This window comes from Corythoichthys intestinalis, chromosome 1, assembly GCF_030265065.1.
Source record: "Corythoichthys intestinalis isolate RoL2023-P3 chromosome 1, ASM3026506v1, whole genome shotgun sequence".
NCBI lineage: Eukaryota > Metazoa > Chordata > Actinopteri > Syngnathiformes > Syngnathidae > Corythoichthys > Corythoichthys intestinalis.
This window is the reverse complement of record NC_080395.1, coordinates 57,064,970-57,079,723: the sequence shown is the minus strand read 5'-3', so window position 1 is coordinate 57,079,723 and position 14,754 is coordinate 57,064,970. Positions and strand designations below refer to the sequence as shown.

The window sequence follows — 14,754 nt, the reverse complement described above, 5'->3', positions numbered from 1 at the left end:
CATAATGAAGACATTGACCTATTCGTTAATAATCTTGACATCCCCCAAATAACTTTAGAAAGCCAACAATTGCTAGATACCCCACTTACCCTCGCTGAATTATGGAATGCCGTAAAGGACATGCCAATAGGTCGCGCACCGGGGCCCGACGGGTTCTCGACATCATATTTTAAACACTTTTGGAATATGCTGGCACCACTTTTCTATAGAATGGTTCAAGAAATCAGTGCCAAGGGTCAAATTAGAGACAATATGAACACTGCAGTAATCAAACTACTGCCAAAAGAAGGGAAAGACCTAACCCAACCAGCAAACTATAGACCAATATCCTTAATGAATACAGATATTAAAATTATTGCAAAGGCTTTAGCTACTAGATTAGAACAAACTCTTCCCACTATAATTCATAAAGACCAGACCGGCTTTATTAAAGGACGTAACTCTACAAACAATATAAGATGCTTGTTAAATCTTATTAATATTGCACAGAATTATAAACAGAAAGCAATTATCCTCTCTTTGGACGCAGAAAAAGCATTTGACAAAGTCAACTGGTTTTTTCTCTTCAGAGTTTTGGAAAAATTTGGCTTCGGTGAGCCATTTATCCGCTAGATAAAAATATTCTACAATGCCCCAAAAGCCACTGTAAACACAAACGGGGTCATTTCACAAAGTTTCTGTCTTCAAAGGGGAACTCGACAAGGCTGTCCACTCTCACCCCTATTATTCGCTCTATTTATTGAACCATTAGCAATTGCAATAAGACAAAACGCTAATATCAAAGGGATCTGCTCGCACACATCGGAACACAAAATTAACCTATACGCAGACGATATACTTTTATATCTAGAAAAACCAGAATCCTCCCTACATGAGACTTTTGAACTAATAAAGACATTTTCACAAATATCAGATTATGCTATAAATTGGTCAAAATCAATTATAATGCCCTTATCAACAAACTCATGGAATCCTGCAAATCAAAATCACAATATTCCAATAGGGAATATAAAGTATCTTGGAATCAACATTTCACCAAAACTTACAGAATTAACTAAACTAAACCATACACCCCTCCTAGCAAAAATATGTGAAGATTTGACACACTGGAATAATCTACCCATCTCACTTTTGGGCCGGATAGCAACAGTCAAAATGAAAGTATTACCACAAATAAACTATTTGTTCTCAATGATCCCCTTTAAACCCACTCAAAAATGGTTTCAAGACCTAGACTCAGCCGTCACAAAATTCTACTTTAAAAACAAGAAAAACAGAATTAGCCTTGCCAAATTGCAAAGAAATAAACCAGAGGGGGGTCTAGAGGCCCCTAATTTCCAACACTATTATATAGCAAATCAAATACAATATCTTATTAGGTGGTTATATCTTAACACTGAACAACAGTCATGGCTAGAATTAAAGCAAACAGACTGCAACCAAATACAATTGGCAAACCTCCCCTTTATTAGTTCTAGTATTAAGCACCATAGCTGCTTCAAAAACCCAATAATAGCATGTACCTTGAAAGCCTGGTGGAGAGGTATGGAAATTACGCAATCACAACAAGCCCCGTGTAAATTCTCACCAATCAGGCACAACCCAGACTTTGGAGTTAATAAAATTCCTATTTATTTCAGCACATTGGATGATACGGGAATAAACCAGTTACAGCATTTGTTTAAAGATAATAAATTCATGTCATATGAAAAAATATTACAAGATTTCCAGATCAAAGGGGTCAATTTCCTTCAATACAATAAAATCAGGGCAGCCATCAGAAGCAAATTTCCATCACTAACGGGTACGTTAGACCCACCACCTTTCGTAAATATACATCCTCAACAAAAAAAAATACTTTCAAAAGTATATAAAGCCCTCTCATGTAACAACTCTACTTGCCTACCAATTGAAAAATGGAATAACGAACTTTCGGTAACATTAGATAATAACTATTGGTCCAACATCTGTAAAAATGCATTTATAATGACAAAGAATAAGAACCTTCAGCTTATACAGTTCAAAATACTGCACAGGCATATTACTCAATCTAAAATGCACAAAATGGGGTTCTCCCAATCCGATAAATGTACAAGCTGCAACGAAGATACTTCAGATACATACTTTCATGCTCTTTGGCAATGTAAACCAATACAAGATTTCTGGGCACAGGTAACGAAGAAACTCTCTTTCCTACTAAACTGCAGGATTCCATTGTCTCCAACTCTTTGTCTGCTTGGCGATCTGAATACAGTCAATGTCTCTATCCGTCAAACCCGTCCACTACTAGCAAGTCTAACGATAGCCAAAAAAACAATATTGTTGAATTGGAAAAACAAACAAAACATTAGCATTAACCAATGGCTAAATCTAATCATTGAATATATAACATTAGAGAAAATATCTGCCAAACAGACAAATAAAATGGTCAAATACGAACAACAGTGGGAAACGGTCGCAAGAATGATGAACATAGAATAAGGATTCTCTCTCACCTGCGAAGGAATGCCACAAAAATAATCGAAATGTATACATAAATGGATGTATGCGGGGTGTCCAGGGAAGTTGTATGCATCCTTCTGCAGCTTAAAACTGGACATGTTTAAATCCGAACTGTTTTATACACTCCCAACAGCATGTAAGAAATTGTTAGGTTTTGTGTTTGGTTTCTCCTTGTGTGACTTGTCCCTGTGATTACCCATTGCTCTCACCTGTGTGTGTTTTCCCAGTGTATCCTGCAATCTGCATCCACCTGTGTTACCCAGCTGTTCCTCGTCTCGTTACCCCTTGTCTGCGTATATAATGACCCAGTTCCTTGTCACTCCTTGTTGCGTCATTGTCTATGTCAGTGTCAGCGTCTATGTCTCTCCAAGCCCTCGTGTTCCAAGTAAGTTTTTTGATACCCAACCTTTTGTTAGTAACCTGAGTTTTCTTTGCTGCTGTGTTTTTGGAATCACCTCAGTTTTGGTTTGTACTTAGTTTTTTCTGTCGGCCTTAATTAAATCATTTTTTGCACCGCCCTATCTGCCTCGCTTTTTGTTTCCCTGCAATTGGGTCCACACATCCTGCCTGCCTGCCCGCACTCCCTGACAGAAATAATTTTTCTTCCTTCACAGTTTTGTCGGTCAATGGGCTTATTTTGCAAGGATACTCATAGACAATTTGGTTTCCAGCTGCTGGGGATCATATGCAACTTTTTTTGGAACACCCTATATATTACTTATCAGACTTGGAACAATTAAGGAACTATGCGTAAATAATACACTTCACTGGTCCTTGGCATACATCTAATGGTGTTTGATAAACCTCTTCTTCTATCAGCTTTACAGGTGGAGTTGGTTGGCGTCCTGCCCTGGGCCGTCCCGCCGCCGGTCTTGGCCCCCGGGATTTTCGGCCGGGGCTTGTCTGGTTGCGTCTGGCTGTGCGGGGGGTCCCGTCGGGCGCGCGCTGGTGTCGTGGGCGGGTGGGGGGGCCGCGGGGGTGCCGGTCCGGGGCCGCGGCCCTTCCCCGGCCGGCCGGGGTGGGGTGGAGTTGGGGTGGGGGCCGGGGGGTGTATGCGGCAGCCATGGTTCCCTCCCAGGTCCGCCCGGCCGGAGCCGCGTCTCCCTGTACCGGGTGCCGGGGAGGTGCCCTCTGGTGCCATACCGCGCGCCCCTCTTGGCCCGGGGGTGGGTTGTGGGGGGTGCGCTTCCCTCCCCTTGGTCTGTTTCCGGCCCTGTCCGCCTCCCTAGGCCGCGGCGGCCGCGGCTGCCCCCTGGCCGGCGGGGTCGTTGGCGGGGCCTCTTGGGGCCCGCTGGGCCTAGGATGAGGCTTGCTGTCCCTTGCCGGTGGGGTGGACGCCCCCTGGTCGCCGGCGCTTGGTGTGGCGCCTGCTCGGGGTGCGGGGTGGGTGCTCGGTGGGTGGGAGGGGGGTGGGCGGTCGCGGAGGCGCCGTGGGTGGTCTGGGGCGGGGATTGATTGGGGCCCTGATGCTTCTTCCGCCCTGGGGCCGGTGGGTCTGGTGGACGGGGCCACGCCCACGGGAGCCTGCCTCTTAACTCACGCACTTCTCACTTCGGCACTGTAAATATTTTTCACCCTGGCACTTACATGCTCATACATTTCTCCAGGTAGAGTTGGGACGGGGCTTTACAGTCCCAGCCCGACTCCCCCCTGTTTTTAATGCACCACACACCAAGGTTGTGGGATAGTTGGGACCTGTTGGGGGGGGGGGGGGGGCCTCACGGCTGCCTCCTCACCACAGGCCCCGCCATCCCTGCACCTTTTTTAAATGCACCACACACATCATACTCCACAGGAGAGCTCCGGCAAAGGGCGGTGGGACGGGCGGCTGGACAGAAACTCCATGCTGCGGTCCCACTGCCCCAAGCCAAGCTCTCCTATTTTAATGCATACATTGCACTACCCTCCCCTCACACCCCCATCACGGTGCTGGGTGATGGCTGCCAGTCGGGAACCTGGCAGCCACAGTAATAGGGTGGTAGGTGGGTCCCACACTTTTTCTATATGGCGTGGCTCCCGGGGTGTGGCCTCCCCTCTGCCTCGGCTGCCGGCCGCGGGAGTGGGTTGGGGGGTCGGGTCTCCGATCTTGCATCGCCCCGTGGCAGTTCCTGGGCGTTCTCCTGCCTCCGCCTTCCCCTCTCTTCTCTGGCTGGGCATCCGCCCTGCGCTCCGTCGCGGGTCGCTGGCTGGGCGCCGGTGTATCAGCGGGGTGTCGCCTGCACCGGCGGGGGACCCTGCCTTGCCTGGGGCTTGGTGGGCCGCTGGGGGTCCCGTGGCGTGCCGTGCCGGTTGGGGGGCTGTGGCTGTGGCTCGTGGCCCGGGTGGGCGGGCGGTGGTGGGTGTAGGCGTGGGGTTGGTGATGCGTCCCCTCCTGCCATCCCTGAAGGCCGGTTGATGGGCGCGCGGGTGGCCCAGGGGACCACCCTGGGTCCCGGGGGGGGGGCGGTGGCTCCTTTGCTGGGCGGCGGGAGGAGGGGTGGGCTGCGCATGGCCCCCCCACCCCCCTGCCCGCCCTCCCTCCCCGGGCTGGTTGGGTGGGGGCCGTGGCCCTGGGTTGGCGCCCGCGCGGTTTCTCCGCCCGTCTGCGTGGCTGTCGCGCGCCCGGTGGGGCTTGCGTGCTGCTGGATGTGGTAGGGCATGCTCGGGTTGGGGGTTCCGGTGCCGGGATTGGCGATGCGGCGGCGTAGGGTTGGTCGCCAACGGGCTTACACTCATAAGAGATTCACACGATTACTGGGTTCTAGATCACAGAACTGATTTGTGTACACTCTACCCCTTTCAATCACTTAGCTTATAGTCTTATAGACACCCCCACCCCCATTCTCGTCTTTCACTGGCCAATTGGCCCCCACATGGTGTAAACCGGAAATACATCTCGCTGACGATAGCACCAGCATATTAGTAACTAGTTTAGATGTTCAATGTATTTCTTGTTGTTGTTTGTGTATGTGTTTATTTTCTTTCTTCTCTTGTATTTCTTTTCTTCTGTCCCCCCATAATCCCTTCCTGTTCGCTGCTTTGCCATAATAAAAAGGTATTTTGAAGGATCACAATGGGAGTATGTCAGACTCTCCATGTGAAACATTAAAACTGTTCAGAATCTGGGCACTTAGACTTCCATTCTCTGTGTCAAACAGCTGAACAGGACAGGTTTAAAAAAAAAAAAAAAAAAAAAAAAAAAAATGAAATCAGGTAATCATTTAAGTACACACTGAATAACATACAAATTTTAAAAGATTCACAACAAAATAATCGTCTAAATGTGAATACTTATGTAATACTTTATGTGAACATTGTAGTTATATTCAGTTATTTGTAATAATGGGTGGAAAAGATTTATTGTTGTTATGCATAATTATTTAGGCCAAAAATACACTGGTCAAGCGCACTTGTGCTGTAATTGCGGTGAATGTGGCCCACGAGCCCAAATGAATTTGACAACTCTGTTCTTGACCAAGCCAGAAGGCAAAATAAAAACACTAACAATGAAATAATGATTTGCATTCATTATTTACCTATTTTCTATACAAGTACCGTAATCCTAAACAGTTAAAATGCTGTGTAAGTGAATATTGTACTCCTTATTTAAGTTTGACCTAACGAGAGAGATCTCAATCCATGTCTCATGAAGGATTTGTCTCCCTTGCCTAGTGCAATCTAATTACGGTAGATGAGATTGATATACCATTTCCAAATGAGAATTGCCTTGAGCATCTTATGCTACCAGCTTGTTGTTATTGAACAACAGTTAAGAGTCTACTAAGAATAAAACTAGATGAGGTCAAAGGATCAATAGGATAGTGTATGTACAATTTAAAGAGAAAACACTTTCTTTCTTTCTTGCGACACATATACTGCTAGGCTTGTGATGACCTGACACACATAACGGTGGTGTTCTTATTTAAAGTGTTTCTTTACCCATACTTAAAATTTGCAAATCACCATCAAAATTTAAATAAAAGAAATTGATTATTTCATAGTATATTGGTTCATTTCACAAACAACATTTCACAATAACAAAATTGTTTAGAATTATATAGTGTGTGTGTCTCATGTCTATTTATATACTGTTAGTTATGATATCAAAGAGGTTGGAAGATCCTAGATATATATTTTTGGAAAAGCCTTTTTCCCCCTCCATTTAACTAATTTCCCTGCTAACGTGGAAGAAAAGGGCTTAGACAAGCAAGCCTACCTGTGGGTGTGACTACCCTTAACTCTGAGGCTAAGTGATTGAGAGGAAACCCCGACAAGGTAATCCAGTCTTAATCTCCAGGCCACACTAATCACCAATGTAAACTGGATCTTTGGGATTCCACAGGATTATAGAATGCTGAAGTAAATCAGATGTCCATTTCTAGTCAGGACACTACATGATGGAAGACGTACCGAAAGACTGAGGAACAGTATTCTACTTAAATAAAAATCATGGGACAGACACAGCAAACAGAGAACGCAGAAGAAATTGATGTTAAAGCGCTGCAGGATATGTATAAAAAATTTGTGACAGAATGCCCGAGTGGAGTACTTTTTCTACATGAATTCAAGCGTTTCTTTGGCGTGGACCCAACCGGTGAAGCATCGGATTACGCTGAGAACATGTTTCGAGCTTTTGACAGTAATGGGGTGAGACATGCTTAATTAATATAGCACATGACATTTAATATGTGTGAAAAAATACTAAATTAATTTCAATGGTCTTAATTTATCCAACCTTTTAGGACAACACTATTGATTTCCTCGAATTTGTAGCTGCACTGAATCTTGTTTTTCGAGGTGACATGGAGCATAAATTGCGCTGGTCATTCAAGGTGTATGACAAAGACAGCAATGGCTACGTGGACAAAGATGAACTCCGGTCAATAATCAATGTAAGTTTAACTCTAAGGCAAGTGACTTATCTAAGGACATTAACTGCCACAACATAAAATGTAATAAAAAATGTTTGAAATAATTAAAGTGAAAACTCCTGTCATGTCCAAAATGTTTAAATAACTGGATTATAATAAAATTTTCTGGAACTCAACGTACGAAAGTCAATCCTTTTCAACTATTTATACAAAATTGTCATTTCTAATACTACTATTTCAATTAAGAGTACTTTCTATGAGGCAACTGCTAGATTCCATGGAAACCATTTTTGGACCTATTGTAATTAAAGCATATTTCATTACCATCCTGCTTTTATTTTTTTGAATTATTTATTTAACAGTAATCATTGATACCATAGAATGTTTTAATTCAAAACAATAACACATAAGGCTGGTAGGCCTATGATTGAATTGCAATAATGCAATCCAGGTTGTAGTCTGCCCCTGTACTTAAAGAGGATAAGCAATGTAGAAAATAGATGGATAAATGGATGTAAAAATAAAAATATGTGTATGGAAAATGGTTAAGAATCTAAAGTGATCACATAGTATAGAGAGAACATCATAAATAACAAGTATTAAATATGAGTCATAGACTTCACTATCAGTTGACGAGACAGCTCCTACAGACATTGCGCCAAGGCTTCCCGTAGGGCGCTGGGCCAAGCGGAGCAAGGTGGCAGGTTTCACTTGAATAAACACAAACACACGATGCATTCTAACGCCGGGTTTAAGTGGAAACAGGATGAAACTTTCAGTGCATACAAGCTGGCAGGAGTGTCTCAAGAGTGATTTGGTCTAAGATTCAAGGTAATTATTATATAAAATAGGACCATGCATGGACTTTGAAACGCTGTGAAAAGATGAAATGATTGGAAAAAAATTAGCATAACTTTAGCTCGAAATATTTACTTATAATGAATGATAACTGCCCGTTTGCTTGCTTTTAACCAAGAATCTAAACTGTTTTACAGTCATATCTGTTGAAATTCTGGGATTTATGTATTTATTTACAATAATTTTCAACTTAAAAAGTTCTTTGTTTTGTGATGGCTGCCATGTTGGATTTTGTATCCATACAAGATAGCGTAACTTTACATTCAAGTAATCAAGTATTTTTGGGTAACTGCCCATTTTTTTGGCAAAAATCTAGTAATTTAGACATTTCTGCATCAATGCAAAACAATCGGCTTTTACCTGTTTTATTTTATGAAACCTTTCAATCTAAAATCAATGAGGGCCGATATGTTAGAACACCAGCAAGACTTGCTGAGGCAAGGGCGTAGGTTTGGTCTCAACATTGGTAGGGACGCTATAACAGCATAATCTGCATGTATACTTTTTGATGGGGACAGGGCATCATTAAGACCAAACAGATTATTAAACAATTATTGCACATTATGTATACAATGATCCAAATGAGGGATGGCTATCTTGACTTTGTTGTTCCTTGTGGAGGCTGGCCTGACCGCAGTAGTTTTGCAAGTTAGCAAGTTCACACAGTTTAATGCTATACTAACTCTGATGCAGGTCAAACTTTTAGTAGCAAAATTAGTGATGTTTCCCCCGCCTCCACAACATTGACGTCTTTTTACATTTCATACAGTGGCTTGTGCTGGCCGAAAAAAAGTTCTAATATCCCTCCTCTTGGAAGGGGGTGGAGGAGGGGGCATGTTGCATTTCTGTCGGCGGGGTTGTGTGAGTGTGTCAGTGCATCTGTGTGGCGGGTGAAGGGGGCAGGGGGGGCAAGTCATCAGCCAATCAAACGTGCATTTGAGGGGAAAAATGGACCGGCAAATCCAGAAAGTGACAAGGGATAAATGTAAGTCTGAACTATAGACCGCATAATATATTGACAGGACACGGGGCACGGGGCCGATTGATAGGGAGCCTATCTCCGTCAAAGCTTACCGAGTGGAAACAAAGACAAAGAGCTTTTTATGGTGAAAATTCTTGTGAATAAATGCTTAAATCCCTGAATTATACTGGACTGTCTCAGAAAATTAGAATACACAATATTCTAATTTTTTGAGACAGTCCTGTGTATATATACAGGACTGTCTCAGGAAATTAGAATACACAATATTCTAATTTCCTGACTGTCTCAGGAAATTGTCTCAGGAAATTAGAATATTGTGTATTCTAATTTCCTGAGACAGTCCTGTATATATACACAGGACTGTCTCAAAAAATTAGAATATTGTGTATTCTAATTTCCTGAGACAGTCCAGTAGACATAAAACAGTCTAGATTATTGGTGAAAAGCAAAAAAAAAAAAAAAAAAAGGCAGCATTTATTTTACATAAGTATGTCAAATGTGCTGCTAGTCTTTAAGCCACTGTGGTGCCGCCTTATCACCACGAAGAGCTTTTCATGTTGAAAATACTTATGAATAAATGCTTAAATCCCTAAATTCTTTATAGATATGAACATAAAACAGTCTCGAGTCTTGGTTAAAAGCAAAGTTAGCAGTTAGCATTTATTTTAAGTAAATATCGCGAATTATGACTCAAATGCAGTAGCGGTTAATTTCTCCTATTGATTTTTTGCACAACGTTTCAAAATGCATGCATGGTACGAAAATGTAATAATTACCTTGAATCCTCGAACAAATCACTCCTGAGACAATCCTTCCTATTTGTATGCGGTAAAGCTTTCATACTTTTTTTCAGCCTAAATCCAGCGTTGGATCGCTGCATGTGTTTGAGATTAACTGCGGCCGACTTCAACAGCCTGAAGCGGAATGTGGGACGGCCCACTACTTGAAGGCATGGCGCAGTGTCTGGGGAAGGTATCCCATCAATATCATTATGAAGTCTATGTCTGAACATAATGAAAGTAATTCACTTAATAATGGTAGGGTCTATTCTATCCTTACAACTTATGGGAAGACAATCATTACTCAAATATCTGAACTCATTATATAATGAAAATTAGGTGGCTTTAAAGTTGGTGGGGTGGGGACAATTGGAGCATCCTGAAAAGTTGCTAGTGTTATGTCCCTACGGTCCCTATGCAAACCTACGCCCTTGTGCTGAGCCAAAAGTGACATCAGAATTCAATCTAAATTAGATGTGATTGTATATAAAAAAATGCAAAAATTTGCATCTGTTGAGTAAAATTAAGATGATTCTGCATGCTTTCCTCAAGTTTTAAGTTTCTGATGTGAAAATTGTGATTTATGAACTGTTGATATTTCATGTTGTTGTGCATTTTGTTTTCTTATATAAAAAAAATAATTGGAATTTTATTTCGGAACGACTTTGAATTTTTTGATACCGCTGCTCATGGAGACTCATATATGCCTGTTTTGGTTTTGGATTGCTCGCGGCTTTGGTTTTGAAAATATTTGAATTTTAAGTTTTTGAAAATAGGCCCACTACGGAGCATCCCCGCGCCTCATTTCCCGTCAACTGATTGTAAAGTCTATGTATTAGTTGAGTTGCCCGATAATGACTTTTCACCGATAATGGATATCCTGATATTGTCCAACTCCAAAAATCCAATACCGACATTGAACTGATACCGATATATGCGGTCGTGGACTTAACATATTATGGCTAATTGTACTGTGGTGCCCAACTAGATGCTTTACTAATGATAGATTTAACAGCTTCAAGGTTTTCCAAATAAACAATCTAAGAGAAATAACAGAACAACTTCAACTGAAGTTATGGGAAAAGTGACTATATTGCGGCACTATATTTATTGTTGAAATCAAAATGGACCAAACATCGTTTTTTGAGGGGGCTCAAGTGCAAGCGCAAACATAATAAGGCACTTATTCTGTCTTCAGTGTGTGGGTACACATATGGACAGAGAAGTCAGACGCTGGAGTAAAGATGATTTGGCTTTGCTGATACTTTTTTGTAAGACTGAAAACAATAAAACATTGTGTCAATAACATGAAATGAAGTCGCAAAGTATACACCACGTGTCAATTTAAATAGTAACTGGTAGTTCAGAAATATTGTAACCACGTTTTACCACAAATGCAAACAAAACGAAATATACATATCTCCAATATACTACACAATGCTCATTAATATAAAACAGGAAGAATATGCAGTAATTTACAAGCAATGCTTGGATAAGGCACAACGCGGTGAGATGGCAAGAACTGCTATGGTACATTGGCTGCAGACGTTAGCTCGTCCAATTAGCTCTCTCTATTCGTAATGCATTTGCGTAGACATATCATTATGTCAGCATAAAGTACTAAAATTTATCAAAACTAATTCGACTGAAGCGCCAGCTGTGGGAAAAAAACAAACAAAAACAAAAAAAAACCACAGGCAAGCAATAAATGGACATGACAACACTGCCATATGCATATTGGCCCAAGACCGATAATGAAAAACCGATATCGATATTGTCCGATATAATTTTAAAATGCTTTCATAAGCAGATATTATCAACAACCCATTAATATTGGACAACTTAAAATATAAGCAATCATATGGTTATGGTTTATAGATTATCTTGCTGTCCAGTCTCATTCTTACAATTCAAAAAACATCATTTAAATAAATATAAATAATATAATAATATAATATAATATAAATATAAATAATAAATAATATGATATATAAATAATAAATATATATAAATATAATAAATAAATAAAGATATATATAATAAATATAAGTAAATGAATAAAAATAAATAAATAAATAAATATAAATAATAAATGATATGATTTTGATATTTTATTTTGATATTTTTATTTTTTTGATATTTTTATTTTTATTTTTGATTTTATATTTTGATATTTTCTATATAGAGCATTTATTGTGCAAACAAAGGCACAAAGACAGACACAAATGAGTCCCACTTGACAGTAGATGATGCTGTGGAACGAATACTGAAGGCTGTTGATAGTGATGGGGATGGTAAGTATTTATCACACTTTCTGTGTATAAAATCTCAAAGGGGCCATAAAGTCAGAGTATATTCATTAAATGGTGTTTTTTTGTTTTACAGGTTGTATCAATATGGAAGAGTTCATTAGAGGTGCACAGCAGGACCCTTGGGTCCTTAACATGTTGAAGTTGGACATAAATCCTTCGCTATGGATTCTCGACAAAAGGAGAAAGAGTGCACACTTTTAATTCTGGAGAGGCCAAGTCCACATATAAGGCCTTTATGCAATTAATATGACATTCAAAAATACAGTATCTGTAAATGACAGTGGACAAACACAGGATGTTATGCGTCTAATCAATCCCTTGGCCAGGACAAATTTTAAGCTACAGTGGGGCAAGTAAGTATTTAGTCAACTACTAATTGTGCAAGTTCTCCCACTTGAAAATATTAGAGAGGCCTGTAATTGTCAACATAGGTAAACCTCAACCAAGTGCTTTAACTCTTTGGCTGCCACAGTTTAAAAATAATAAAAAGCCGAGTTACAGCCTTCCTGCCACTCTGAACACAGTAAATCAAACTATTAGCTGTAGTACAGTGGGGCAAATAAGTGTTTAGTCAACCACTATTTGTGCAAGTTCTCCCACTTGAAAATATTAGAGAGGCCTGTAATTGTCAACATGGGTAAACCTCAACCATGAGAGTCAGAATGTGGGGAAAAAAAAAACAGAAAATCACATTGTTTGATTTTTAAAAAATATATTTGCAAATCATGATGGAAAATAAGTATTTGGTCAATACCAAAAGTTCATCTCAATACTTTGTTATGTACCCTTTGTTGACAATAACGGAGGCCGAACTTTTTCTGTAACTCTTCACAAGCTATTCACACTGTGGCTGGTGTTTTGGCCCATTCCTCTATGCAGATCTCCTCTAGAGCAATGATGTTTTGGGGCTGTCGTTGGGCAAAACGGACTCTCAACTCCTTCCACAGATTTTCTATGGGGTTGAGATCTGGAGACTGGCTAGGCCACTCCAGGACCTTGAAATGCTTCTTATGAAGCCCTCCTTTGTTGCCCTGGCTGTGTGTTTGGGATCATTGTCATGCTGAAAGACCCAGCCATGTCTCATCTTCAATGCCCTTGCTGATGGAAGGAGATTTTCACTCAAAATCTCTCGATACATGGCCCAATTCAGTCTTTCCTTTACACAGATCAGTTGTCCTGATCCCTTTGCAGAAAAACAGCCCCAGAGCATGATGTTTCCACCCCCATGCTTCACAGTGGGTATGGTGTTCTTCGGATGCAATTAAATATTCTTTCTCCTACAAACACGAGAACCTGTGTTACTACCAAAAAGTTCTATTTTGATTTCATGTGACCATAACACATTCTCCCAGTCCTCTTCTGGATCATCCAAATGCTCTCTAGCGAACCGCAGACAGGCCTGGATTTGTACTGGCTTCAGAATGGGGACACGTCTGGCAGTGCAGGATTTGAGTCCCTGGCGGCGCATTGTGTTACTGATAGTAGCCTTTGTTACTGTGGTCGCAGCTCTCTGTAGGTCATTCACTAGGTCCCCCCGTGTGGTTCTGGGATTTTTGCTCACTGTTCTTGTTATCATTTTAACGCCACAGGGTGAGATCTTGCATGGAGCCCGTGATTATCAGTGGTCTTTTATGTCTTCCATTTTCTAATAATTGCTCCCACAGCTGATTTCTGTACACCAAGCGTATTACCTATTGCAGATTCAGTCTTCCCAGCGTGGTGGTTTTGTCTCTGGTGTCCTTCGACAGCTCTTTGGTCTTGGCCATAGTGGACTTTGGAGTGTGACTGACTGAGTTTGTGGACAGGTGTCTTTTATACCGATAATGAGTTAAAACAGGTGCCATTAATACAGGTAACGGAGCCTCGTTAGACCTTGTTAGAAGAAGTTAGAAGAAACAGCCAGAAATCTTTCTTGTTTGTAGGTGGCCAAATACTTATTTTCCACTCTAATTTGGAAATAAATTATTTAAAAATCAAACAATGTGATTTTCTGTTTTTTTTTTTTTTTTTTTTCCATATTCTGTCTCTAATGGTTGAGGTTTACCCATGTTGACAATTACAGGCCTCTCTAGTCTTTTCAAGTAGGAGAACTTGCACAATTGGTGGTTGACTAAATACTTATTTGCCCCACTGTATGATCCATGGTGGTAAATATTTGCCCATTGAGGAATTATGATAAGAACAGTTGAAAACATGTTTTCCTTGAGTTTAGTTTGTTGTATTCATTTTTAATTTATGTTTAACATTTAACCCTCACAACTTAAAAAAAAAATAATAATAATAATAATAATAAACACCCAAAAATGAACAAACACATACAAAACAAATGTCCACACACACAATGGCTAGTTAGCAGTTTGTGCGTGCAGTTCATTGGCTTTAATAAAACCTACTTTTTAATGCACCAAGCAGGAACAATCAAGAGAGGCCGGGGAATCAAAACGTCACCTACAAATGAAGAATACTTTTTT

The 14,754-nt window shown here is 40.9% G+C and overlaps 1 protein-coding gene across 2 annotated transcripts; it reads left to right on the top strand.

Annotated features, from left to right (window-relative positions):
* Positions 1–6,863: 6,863 nt before the first annotated feature.
* Positions 6,864–14,315, top strand: LOC130914374 (guanylyl cyclase-activating protein 2-like). 2 transcript variants are annotated; one of them, XR_009062916.1, is made up of 5 exons: positions 6,864–7,128; positions 7,224–7,373; positions 10,046–10,164; positions 12,157–12,265; positions 12,357–14,315. XR_009062916.1 is itself a non-coding variant. In XM_057833531.1 (4 exons), the coding sequence occupies exons 1-4, from the start codon at positions 6,931–6,933 to the stop codon at positions 12,482–12,484; spliced, it is 585 nt and encodes a 194-aa protein (XP_057689514.1). In that variant the 5' UTR covers positions 6,864–6,930; the 3' UTR covers positions 12,485–14,313. The 2 variants fall into 2 exon arrangements, 1 of the variants encoding a protein (XP_057689514.1); XM_057833531.1 differs by lacking the exon at positions 10,046–10,164 and having other exon boundaries at positions 12,357–14,313.
* Positions 14,316–14,754: the final 439 nt, after the last annotated feature.

Bases quoted from the DNA above. Each gene is read 5' to 3' on its own strand.
- LOC130914374 (XM_057833531.1), top strand. From the start codon at position 6,931: ATGGGACAGACACAGCAAACAGAGAACGCAGAAGAAATTGATGTTAAA. The intron at 7,374-12,156 runs GTAAGTTTAACT...TTTTCTATATAG, and splicing joins AACTCCGGTCAATAATCAAT to AGCATTTATTGTGCAAACAA. The intron at 12,266-12,356 runs GTAAGTATTTAT...TTTGTTTTACAG, and splicing joins TGTTGATAGTGATGGGGATG to GTTGTATCAATATGGAAGAG.